The following is an 11,097-nucleotide window of genomic DNA, read 5'->3' as shown; positions in this document are numbered from 1 at the left end:
TATTTATTTATTTATATTAATTTATATGATGTGTACTTGCATTAGATACATTATATATGCTACACCATGTTATATATATTATTTATGTGTGTGTATGTTTCTATCTATATATGCATATATATATATATACAACGCACATGTGTTTGCATGGGGTTCCTCGTGGGTGTTCATGTTTTATACGTGAACATATAAAATACCTGAAAAGGGGGAAAGGGGGGATTTATATGCGGAAATATATACATATGTGTGTGTAAGTGTGGGTTTCATACTTTTCCCCGTTTACTTCTTTTCCAATGCTTTTCCCTTTCTTTTCTTTTTACTTTTTTCCTTACCCAACTGCCCCGCGCTTCGGTCAGTTGCTTTATTTGTTTAGTTCAAATGTTGTTGTTGTTTTTGTTCTTGCTTTTTTTTTTGGTTTCCATTCCCACTGTTAATGCTACTGTCATTACTTTTATCGTTGGCCGCAGAGGGGCGTCACACAAGACTAGCGGACCGGAACTTCGCATGTGACAATTTAATCAAATCATCATTTGTGCTTTAACTTGTGGAGGGTGTTCTTCCGTTGTTTCACTGCTTATTTTCTTCCTTGATGTCTCTCGATTTTCTTATGTGCACAGTCTTCTCTCTTTAATTCCTCTTCTCTCCTGCATTATTATTGCTGTTCTGCAGCGGCGTGTGTGTGCGTGCTAGGGTTTGGGGAAGATTCTTGGGTTTGCCGCTGCTTCCGCCTGTTTGCAGCCGCTCTGATGACTGTGCGTGGCGCCTGCCAGTGCAGTTGGGGGACACCAGCACCACCGCTTTTGGTATTTGATAGTGTAGAGGCCGCGCAGGCCGGTGCAACTGCTGCTGCAGCGTCTGCTTCCACCGGTGGCACCGAAGGCACGTGTAATGAAAAGAACGCGAATAGTGCGGATACGAGGGGATCTGGACAGGTGGTTGCGTTGACTGATGGAAAGGCGCCGTGGGTTGAGTTGCGGGAGCAGAGGCGCTTGACGCACATTGCAATCGTGAGTAATGCCAGGGTTGTAGAGTTGCATACGGACGGCTCGGAAGTCCAGACACATGAAGGAGCTAGCGCCGTTGCCAGTGGTGAGGTTGCTGTAACTGCTGTTGTCGGGGGGTTGAGCCGCGACGCGCGCTATTTCCATTTCATCGACTGTTGTGTGGTTCCTGGTGAGCGGGTGCAGTTGAAGTTCTTCGCAAGGAAACCGAAGGACGCGATCCATATCGTCGCAATATGTGTTTCAGGAGTCGAAGAGACGCCACTGCCAGAGCTGACCCCAACTGGTGGGTATTCCGATAACTCTAATTACGGAGCTGGAACCAGCGGTCAAACGGCGGCGCTCGAAACCCGATTGCAAGAGCTTGAGATGATGGTGCGAATGATGGTGGGGACGGTGATGCGACGATTGAATGACGTGGAGGCGCGGGTGGCCGCACTGGAGGAGCGGGCAAACGAGTAACGGTGCCTATGCCGCGTGGCATCTGCGCCCCGTTCTCATATCGAACCTAATAAATCCTGCTTCGCGTCACGGCCGTGGACCAGGGCACCTGGAGTGCAGGAGTTTGCTCTGCGTGTAGATGCTGAGACCTCTGCGGAATGATCCCTACTTGGTTTATACACATGAAATCTGCCCACTTCTTTCCCCTCGTTTTATTCCTTGCTGTAGTTAAAGGAGTGGGTCCTCCGTACCATTTTCGACGGTGGAAGGAAGGCAAATGCGTCCGGTAGCACGTCTTCCTCTTTCGCGAGTTTTGTCAGGGTGTCGTGGATTTCATTCGCAGCACCGCACGCCTGTGTTACCGCAGGTGCCAGCGGCTGAGGTCCAACAGGCTGCAAGTGAGTCGAAGGTGCGCGTTGCTTATCTTCTTCATCGTCAACCCGTTGTAAAACCCACACCGCATCCCCTGGAAATGGAAATGGCGTTCCTTCTCCAACGAGAACACCAGCGGTACAGCAGACATGAGTCATCCGAGTCAGCAACTCACTTCATGGCGCAGCGTGGCCAGTCCATCGACGCACTAAACCGTACGGACCCGCGGCAAATCCAGTCGAATTTCTTCGGACTGGAGCTCTATCAAGACGCCATGCGGGTTGTGCTGCAGCGGTACAAACCGGAGCGCCGGGTGACCCCGCGTGATCTTTGGGACCCCGCCACGTATGGCAGCAGCAACGCCAATAGTAACGCAAGCTCGCCTCCGACACGTCATTCGTTGCACCGTAAACTCGACGACTATTTGCACCTTATTGTGCGCGACGAGGCCTCTGGAAAGTGGACCGTGCCCCAAACGGTGCTTCGTGAACGCGAAACGCTGCGCATGGCGGCCGAGAGAGCGATTGCAACGGACAACGGCGAGGGTTTGGATTGTTATGTATGGTCCAATGCACCGCAGGCAACGGTGCCAAACGCAAACGATGGGAGCTGGCTCTTTATTTACGTTGCTACGTATTTAAGTGGACGACCGAAATTTTCAGAGTTTAGGCCGAAGACTATCGACCACGCATGGGTCACGCGGCACGAGATGATGCAATATGAGGAAAATTTTCAGAGCCCGGAACTGGTGAGGGTTCTGCTTGACATATCGGCTGACAGCACATTTGAGAGTTGAGACACCATGCATATGCATACGCGGCCAACAGGGAGAGCGTGTGTGCGTGTGCGGAGCGGAGCAGTATGGGGGTCGTTATGTTATGTGGCACAGAGGGAATGAAAACGTGTGGTGTAAATTGTGCACACGGCGTGTTGTCACAAGTAGGCAAGCTACAACGTTGGATACTATGTTTTGTAAGGTGTACAGCCTGTTGTTTAAAAGGGAACTTGGATTCCCTCTGACGTCTTTTTTCTCACCACTCATTTTCCCTCCTTGTCGCCATTGGTGTGAGGGGGTTGGTCGCACATTGATAAGTGTTTTAATATACCGAACTGTACGATTTTGGCTGTCATCACCACTTGAACCATTGGGTAACGAAGGTTTTTTTTTTTAAAAAAATGACTCTTGGTGTATTTGTATTTTTTCCTCTTTGAATACAGCGAACACAAAAAGAAAAAGTAACCAAGGCCACGCGTACCTGCTTATATATATATACGTATAGTTTTAATTCGTCATTTCAACGGAAAAGAATTAATAAAAAAAAAGATAGAAAGGCAGCACACAGCTTTCTTCAACAATGAGCAAGGAGAAGCTACGCTTCGTCATAGGCGGTAAACCCGTTGTTTATGAGGGTCGCCCCGAAAACCGACCCAAAGACCTCATGGACATCCTCGTCAAGTTGGATGCTGATAATAACGTGGTGGTTCAGGCCTTTCGTGACAACATTGAGGGGGGCCAGAATACGCCCAGTGCAGACATATTGCAGCGATATAGCGACGCCAAGCGGGCTTATATGGAAAAGAAACAGAAAAAGAAACAGAGCGAATCTGCCGCCGCTGAGAAGCCGGTGGAGGAAAAACCCGTGGATGAGAAACCGCAGACAATGACACTAACCTTTCAGGGGAAACAACTCAGCTATCAGGGGCTTCCCAGTGGTAAGCAACATGCTGTTATTGAGCTACTTGTCAAGCACGACGCGTCGCTGGAGGTAGCGGTGGAGACGTTTAAAAAAAACTTACCAAATTCATCTTTGAGTGGGGATGAGATATGGTCGATGTTGGTTGCGGCAAAGGAGGCGAAGGCAGCCCGCAAGGCAGCAAAGATGAAAGATGCCGGGGACGCTGGACGGCAGGAGTCCCGTCAGACGGCCGAGCAGCAGCAACAGCCGTCTCGTCCGCGTGCAGCCGCTATGGAGGCAATTGAAGAGTATACCAGCATGACATTAGAGGAGCGGGATTCCATAAGTAACTTCATCAAGCAAGTGCTGGAGCAACCAGATCTGGATCTTAGCACGAGGCTGCGAAGCGAGCCCGGTACAGGCACAGGCGTATCAGTACCAAAACCCAATACAACAGGCGGGGTCGCTGGTACCGATGACGACGGGTTGCAGGCGGGGTCCCGCACGATGCGTGGAAAGGTTGCCGTCTACTGCCAGGAGGAGAACAACACAGCGAACAAGGTGCTACACATTGCTCCTGGCACAACCTTCGAAGAGTTCACCGGGATGGTGGAAAAGAAGTTTGGGAGGAAGATGGCGATGTCCTTTTATGAAGGTGAGGACATCATTGACATGGATGACGATGACGTGTTCTGCATGTTTGTGGAGATGAGCCAGGCTCAAGCCCAAGAAGGCAAGCGCATGAAACTCATTTGTGTTCCACCAGAAAAGCGTCCGGTGGTGGCAGATGATGCTATCACCGAGGTGAAGGCGGAAACGGTAACCGCTGACACCGCCGGGACCACCACCGGGTTCAAGGTGAAGCCGTTCTCTAATGGTCGCGTGGAGGTTCGAGAGCTCAAGACGTATACCGGCCACACTTCAGCCGTGTATTGCTGTGCTTTCGCCCCTAAAGGCGACCGCTTCTGCACAGCGAGCCGCGACCGCTCCGTGCGTGTGTGGAACACTTCTAGTGGAACCAGCAGTGTGATGAAGGGTGGCCATAATGGTTTTGTACTTTCGTGCGACTTCTCCCCGCGTGGGAATCGCGTGGTATCGTCATCAGACGACCGCACAATCAAAGTTTGGAACGTCGCGACATGCGGCAAGGTGTATACATTGAAGGGTCACGAAGACAAGGTTTACTGTGTGAAGTACAATTCCAATGGCGACTACATCGTGTCATGCTCATGCGATCACACCGTTCGGGTGTGGAACGGAAACACGGGGACAAAGGTGGGCACGTACCGCGGCCATACATTGGCTGTATTCTACTGCTGCTTCAGCAACACCGATTCAGGGAAGTACGTTGTGTCTGGTGGGGACGACAGGGTTATCAAGGTGTGGGAATGGGAAAGGGATGAGGAACAGGTTTCACTTGATGGCCACACCGATACGGTGTGGTCCTGCCAGTTCTCCCATGACGACACGCGTATTGTATCTGCGGCAATGAACCACGAGGTTAGGGTTTGGGACTGGTGCAACAACAGCTGCGTGTTATCGTGGAGGGGACACCAGGTTCCCATTCACCAGGCAATGTTCTCTACAAGCGACAAGTACATTTACACATGTGCTCGCGATTGGAGCGTCATGATTTGGGACGCTCAGACAGGGGAGCACTGCGAGACTTTAGTGGGACATCACAGCACTGTCTATCACATGGATATGTGCGGCAACAAACTTATTACTTCTTCGCTAGACGATCATCTTAAACTGTGGTCCGTGAATGAGGATTAATTGTGAAAGATATATTAAGGAAGGTGGAAGTAGGGGTGGGGCAGCAGCGGCAAATGCTGGCTGAAATGAGCAGGGGGGGGCTTGAGATGGAAGAAAATATAGAGGTGCGTGTGTTTGAGTGCACGTGAAGGAGTGCTGGAGAGGGAGCAGAAGGGAACACGTAACTAAATTATAAAGGTGGTATTAAAGGGAATAGAAGAAGCGAGAGAATCTACTTGCTATCATATTACACCCTAATGGGGTTGTGAAAGGCAATCACAGCATCGCAAGGAATATTGCGTTTGAGCATTAACTGTTTTCGGCCACAGTGTGCTCACAACGATTTTCTTCCCTCTTCCCTCTCTTCCCTCCCCCCAACGTTAATAGGCACGAAAAGGCAGAAGCAAACAAAAGCTGAGATGACTTTAGTTTCTTTGCTGATCTTTCTCCATCCCCCCAAACGTATACTTCCCTCCTCTTAACTACCGCCTCCGTCTCGCCAGCGCATTTGAAACTGAGACGAAAGTTTGGAACGGACGTATGTGTTCCCTTTTGTTTTTGTGTTTTAAACTCACCGCTGCCTGCCATATGATATTACTATAATAATAATTATTACAATCATTATCACTGTAATGACTTCTTGAATCTTTTCGCTACGGTTCAAACAGATGAGTTTAGGGATTAAACAGGTGGGAAGGGGGAGAGGGTAAATGAATTTAACAGTGCTAATGCAACAAGCGACAACGGTTAGGGGCCTGGTGGCGTGCGTGGTAGTAGGCCGTGTTCGAGGAGCTGCAACGCCAACATCGCGGAATTTTTTTCGTGTGTGGTTGTAGTAAGTTTATGAAGTGAATGTAAGGGATTTGTTGTTGTTTGCAAATGCGGGTACGCCGAGAAATTGAAGCATCAGAAACAAAAAGAAGAGTCAGTAACAGATTTTTTTTTGTTTTTATGTCCCGCGCTTCCCGCCGAATTCCACCCACTTGTTTTATTTTTCGTCCGGTAACCGATTGAATTCAACTCCATCCTCTTTCCTTCGTCTCTGATTCATTGCCTGGAGACGGTTCGCTGGCGTACGTTGGTGAACAAATTGGATGTGGCCGGGCTGAAGATTATATATATATATATATGCGCGTTTTGAATGTGATGGTGTGTGTGTGTGTGTGTTTTGGGAGGGAGAGGGAGGGAGGGATGGAAGAGGGGAAAGTGAAGAAATTATGTCACACAATGTTATTTATTGCCGGGGTGTGTATGTGTGTGCCCCCTTCTCCGTACCGCTAGGTTTCTCTTGTCTTTTTTTTTTTGCTTTGTCGCATTTGCTTAACCGTACACAAGTTTCTGTCCACTTACGATGGGGTATGCTTGCTTGCATATGCGTGGCATTGTATTCAACGATGCGTATGAACACTTCCCCTTTCATCCTGCTCTTTCTTATTGTTTTCTAGATGTCAGCACAAGTAATTATCGGGCACATCTGGTGGTAGCAGCGCAAGTTGTGTTAACGGGATTTGGTTGGCTGCAGAACAATGTCACGCACCGAGGAGGGAGGGGGAAAAAAAAGAGCCCAAGAGGTGATACAGATGCGGCGGCTCTTTTCCTTTCTTTTTTTCTTCCCCAATTTTCCCGACCACCAGCCGCAGATGCGCGCGAAATATTTAAATGTGTGGCATGTTGCTCGTGGCCACTAGAAACCTCCTCACACACACACACGCCCCATGAGGTTCACTTTTGTTCCCTCCTCTTGTTCTTTCCTCTTCTCTCCCTTTTCGTCGTACCACCCGTGCGTTCCCGTGGCGAATGGCTTGCTAATTTGGAAAGGAAGTCTCCGCTGCGACGGTGTTAATTGCGCATCGTGTGACCAACGAGGTAATGATCTTGATTTATTACGTATATCTTAGCTTCCTCTTGTTCGGGAGTGTGCTTGGGAGGACGGCACTCACCGAGAATGACGGTGACGAGGCCGTGTGTGAATTAATCAAACAATTGAATGGAGTGCCGTGGGATGCTGTTGATTCTATGAAGGTGCATGTGCGCCGAAACGCCACTGTGGCGTCACAAAGCGGGGCAATAGCGGAGATGGAAGTACGAAAGGCCTACGCCGCCGTGCTGCGGGCGGCATCCTCACAGTCAGCTGAAGCTATTGAAGTTGTTTTGGCCGCGTTTAACAAAGTAAGAACTGCAATCGTTCTGTGTAACGAAGAAATCCAAAGGGTCCGAGGACTGTGGTCGCAGTTCAAGGATGCCGCAGTGCGTGTTGTGCAGTGCGCTGAGGTGGCGAACGGGTATCTCAAGCACTTAGTGGATGATACGGAGGTTTCGTTTAGGCGGCACGTCACTGACAAATGTAACAAGAGGGAGAGAAAGAACGTCACAGCAGACTCGCTGAATGACGCCATGCAACGGGCGCTACCGTTTGTGAAAGACCCCACCATACGGGCGAACCTCACCGAGACTGAGAAATTATTACGGGAGTTGGAGGGTATTGTCGGCGCCGCGAGTGAGGCCCGCCAGGGAGCAGCGCAGCAGGTACCGATGGCAGTGGCGGCGGGAAATGAAGCGGCTAAGGTTGCCATTTCGGGGTTACAACCTCCACCTGGGCCAAAACCAGGACCAGAACCCGGCCCTACGCCACCACCGCCCCCGGTCCCACCGGAAAGGAATGAGAAACCCTTCTACATTATTCTCTTAAGTTCCATAGTGTTGATGGTCATTGTGTTGTTTGTTCTGGGGTCAATGGCGTTGAGGCAGTTTTGTAGGACAATATGCTACCACAAACGTATTGCATCGGGTTTCAGTGAGCGGGAGCTTCAAGCTTTCGCGGACTCTTGAACAGGACTCTTTTTCTTCCCTCTTCTTCCGCGCGACGTGCATGCCGTCACCCGAGTTTCTGTGCTTTTCCGGGTGGCTGGGCGGGAGGAGATTTTGGGGCATACATGCCCATGTTTAGTGCGTTTTGTTCCTCCCTTTCCCCTTTTGTCATTTCTTCTTCACTCTTCTTGTGTGTTTACCGTCTCTTTGCAGTCGTTGTTGCTCCCGTCAGGGGGTCTTAAAAGCTTTGACCAACACCGGAGGTGAGGTATATGTGTTTTTTGGCCCCATAATAAAGAGGCGCGGAAAAGAGGGAGGAGGGGTGTTTCTTTTTTTTTTTCCCTCATTCTTTAAAGGGGGGAAAGTTGGTATTGTTGTTAATTTTTGCGCCCTAGTCGAATGATAAGGTGATTCACCGTGTGCGAAACCATCCCTTGCACTTTGTTGTGTGGTTTATTGCCCTTTTTTTTGTCTTCACGTGGACTCGTCGCGTTTTCACCTTGCTGAAAGAGGTTCTCTGTGTTTTTAAATTCGTATTGCTTGCATCGGCTGAAGCCTGAACGTTCCCTGCGTTACCGAGTACTGTGGTCTTTTTTGTGGAAATGCGTTGGGATTATGGATGTGAAAGCGGCGGGCCTTCACGATTTTCACAATTTATTCCGTATTTCTTTCCGTCCCCTCCCCTTCCTCTTTGCCAATCACTTGTTGTTGTTTTGTTTTTGTGTCGCCGCTGACACCCATCCATGGCCGTTCACACTGTCATGGCCTCCCTGTCGCCCGTGCGCTGTACCATGAGCCCATCATCTTTATATCGAGAAGGCAAAAGCGTCAGTTAAGACATACACGCATCCGAAAAAGGAAGCAAGCGCGCAGTTTCATCTGCCCAGTTGGTTATACGCGGCAATTCACACCGTCTAGCTTATAATATTAATTAATTGGGCGTATCGGACACATTATCCAAACACATCAATTGAATAACCGCGTGCCATTTACAATTCAAAGGAGAAATGAAGGGACGAGGCGGAGCAGCAAAGCCCCAAGCCGGCGGCAGCAGGGGAGATGCGCAGGACGCGGGCCGCGCTCCGAAACCGCAAGCGGGAGGCGCCGGTGGAAGGCGGGACGAGAAGGAGGAATCGGGGAGGGTGGATGAGTTGAAGTCGGAGTTGGACCGCCGCACCAACCTCATATTTGCCACCGCCAAACTACCGAAGAACGTCCTTAAGGCCGTCAAGGAAGTCCGAAACGAAGCGACAAAGTGAGTCGTGCGAAAAATTAATGTTATCGACGGAGCGAGCGTTAACGAGCGAGCGGGGAACGGGAAGAGGGGGGATAAAAAGAAGGAAAGAAAACGGGATCGTCTGGGGAAAATAGGTGCGTGGGGGTAAAATGAATTAAAGTAAACCGAGCTACGAGGTGAGGGTCCGCGCATTAAGGGGGAAACATGTAATGGATAAAAATGTGAAACGAAAAAGGGGTTGACTTTTGAAACAGAAACGATGTGGTTAAAGTAGGAGGGTGTGGAGGATGATTAACAGTGGATTGAATATTCGGTCGCAGACGCACAAACCGTCGCCGAAAATCTTCGGACGCGCTGTCTTGTGTGTTCGTGCGAGGGTCCCTTTTATTTATTTATTTTTTAGCCACACGTTGACTATATTCCCGGGTTGTTCATCATTATCATTATTGTCAATATTACTATTATTTTCTTTTTGTGTGTCGGCAGGGGTGTGAAAGAAGAATTGCTAAATTCCACTTTGAATGCGGTCGGAAGTGGGGTGATGCGCGGACTGCGAGGCGCTAAGCCGGTGGTCTCTTCGCTGCCATCTGCGCGTTTCCTTCTGTTCTTTCAATTGTTTAGGCAGGTAGATTCAAATGTGGGCGACGGCGCGTTTGAGAAGTAAAACGCATCACCTAAACCACCGACGGATCACAAGAGCAGCCACAAACCGCCACCGGCGCGCGCCGGGGCGAGAGCTTGTGACCGACCGCTTTCAGTGCGGAAACAACGGAGGAGTTGAACCGCGCTTGGCGAATCTTGCTCACGGTTCGGGTTGTGCTTTCCTACCTTCTATTACACCGGTGCCTTGCGCCCAAGCCCTCCTCCCCCATATACAGTCCCCAAATTTCGCGCCTCTTTGGAAAGACAAACTCTCCATGCGAGTTGAAATGTTTTCTCAGTTGCCAGTTTCTAAAAGCGAGAAACTTATGTGTCCAGAGGGCCCGTGCTCGCGTGGCTGCTGGCTTCTTGAAATAAATTTTCAGTGAGTTAGGTTTCCCTTTCCCCTGGGTGGCCGCGTGGGCGGTTTATCTCTTCGTTCCTTCGTCCCGTATCGCCTTCCTCTTTGGGCGCCCCTTCTGTCCAAACGTCGGTTATGCCACCCGGAAAACAGTTTCCATCGCCTTTCCAGAGGTTACCTCCTTGCTCCCCTTTTATTTTACCAGTTAGAGCATATTCCCCAATACTTCCTAAATCCACGGGGCGGGGGTGTTGCCTCTAAATCCCGCGTGTGTGTCGGGAACAGGTGCCGGGTTCGTGGCGGACCTCCTAAACGTCAGCCTTGGAGACCCACGCTGCCGCGATGCTTCCGCGCCGCCCCCTTCCCTTCCCCTCTCCAGTTCTCCTCCAGCCGAGCCGCTGCTGCTGGGTTGCTGTCTTGGAGCCTCCCCGCATTCGAATCCCCGCCGAATACTACACTGGCTTGCGCACCGCCTTTACATAGTGAACTCTAAAACCAAGAAAAAAAAAAGGACTGAATAAGTAAAAAGGTACGCGGTGAGATGGTTGGCCAATGGGTTAGTACGGGGGTGCACGGTTGACCGCAGAGTTGTGACTGCGGGTGCTTTGTGCGTATGGCCGACGAGGTGACGGCACCTGAGCCACGTACGCGTACGCGGCCTCTTCCCTTACGTGGGGAACATAACGCTTTCCGTGAGCGGTGGAAGGCGCACGTCTGACACTGCAGGGAAAACACACTTTACTGCTATCTCCAGGTGTGTTGGGTGGGTCCTCAACGATTCGTCACTCGTGCCATTTTGGTGGGATC

At 50.3% G+C, this 11,097-nt stretch overlaps 5 protein-coding genes across 5 annotated transcripts; all 5 read left to right on the top strand.

Moving 5' to 3' along the window:
- Nucleotides 1-746: 746 nt before the first annotated feature.
- Nucleotides 747-1,463, top strand: TEOVI_000392800 (uncharacterized protein; the record flags this gene model as incomplete). Its single annotated transcript, XM_067226759.1, has 1 exon — nucleotides 747-1,463. One exon carries the CDS (start codon nucleotides 747-749, stop codon nucleotides 1,461-1,463), a length of 717 nt encoding a protein of 238 aa, XP_067082860.1.
- A 256-nt stretch (nucleotides 1,464-1,719) lies between these two features.
- TEOVI_000392700 (39S mitochondrial ribosomal protein L46, putative) lies at nucleotides 1,720-2,610 on the top strand (the record flags this gene model as incomplete). The annotated part of the gene is made up of 1 exon (XM_067226758.1): nucleotides 1,720-2,610. The coding sequence occupies one exon, from the start codon at nucleotides 1,720-1,722 to the stop codon at nucleotides 2,608-2,610; it is 891 nt and encodes a 296-aa protein (XP_067082859.1).
- A 559-nt stretch (nucleotides 2,611-3,169) lies between these two features.
- Nucleotides 3,170-5,266, top strand: TEOVI_000392600 (WD domain, G-beta repeat, putative; the record flags this gene model as incomplete). The annotated part of the gene is made up of 1 exon (XM_067226757.1): nucleotides 3,170-5,266. The coding sequence occupies one exon, from the start codon at nucleotides 3,170-3,172 to the stop codon at nucleotides 5,264-5,266; it is 2,097 nt and encodes a 698-aa protein (XP_067082858.1).
- Nucleotides 5,267-7,114: 1,848 nt separating this feature from the next.
- TEOVI_000392500 (BarP protein, putative) lies at nucleotides 7,115-8,074 on the top strand (the record flags this gene model as incomplete). Its single annotated transcript, XM_067226756.1, has 1 exon — nucleotides 7,115-8,074. One exon carries the CDS (start codon nucleotides 7,115-7,117, stop codon nucleotides 8,072-8,074), a length of 960 nt encoding a protein of 319 aa, XP_067082857.1.
- A 986-nt stretch (nucleotides 8,075-9,060) lies between these two features.
- Nucleotides 9,061-9,312, top strand: TEOVI_000392400 (uncharacterized protein; the record flags this gene model as incomplete). The annotated part of the gene is made up of 1 exon (XM_067226755.1): nucleotides 9,061-9,312. One exon carries the CDS (start codon nucleotides 9,061-9,063, stop codon nucleotides 9,310-9,312), a length of 252 nt encoding a protein of 83 aa, XP_067082856.1.
- Nucleotides 9,313-11,097: the final 1,785 nt, after the last annotated feature.

The sequence above is a fragment of the Trypanosoma equiperdum genome (assembly GCF_001457755.1).
Source record: "Trypanosoma equiperdum strain OVI genome assembly, contig: ctg_842, whole genome shotgun sequence".
In the NCBI taxonomy this organism is placed as follows: Eukaryota; Euglenozoa; class Kinetoplastea; order Trypanosomatida; family Trypanosomatidae; genus Trypanosoma; species Trypanosoma equiperdum.
The sequence above is the reverse complement of the archived record's forward strand: the minus strand, read 5'-3'. Positions and strand labels throughout refer to the sequence as shown.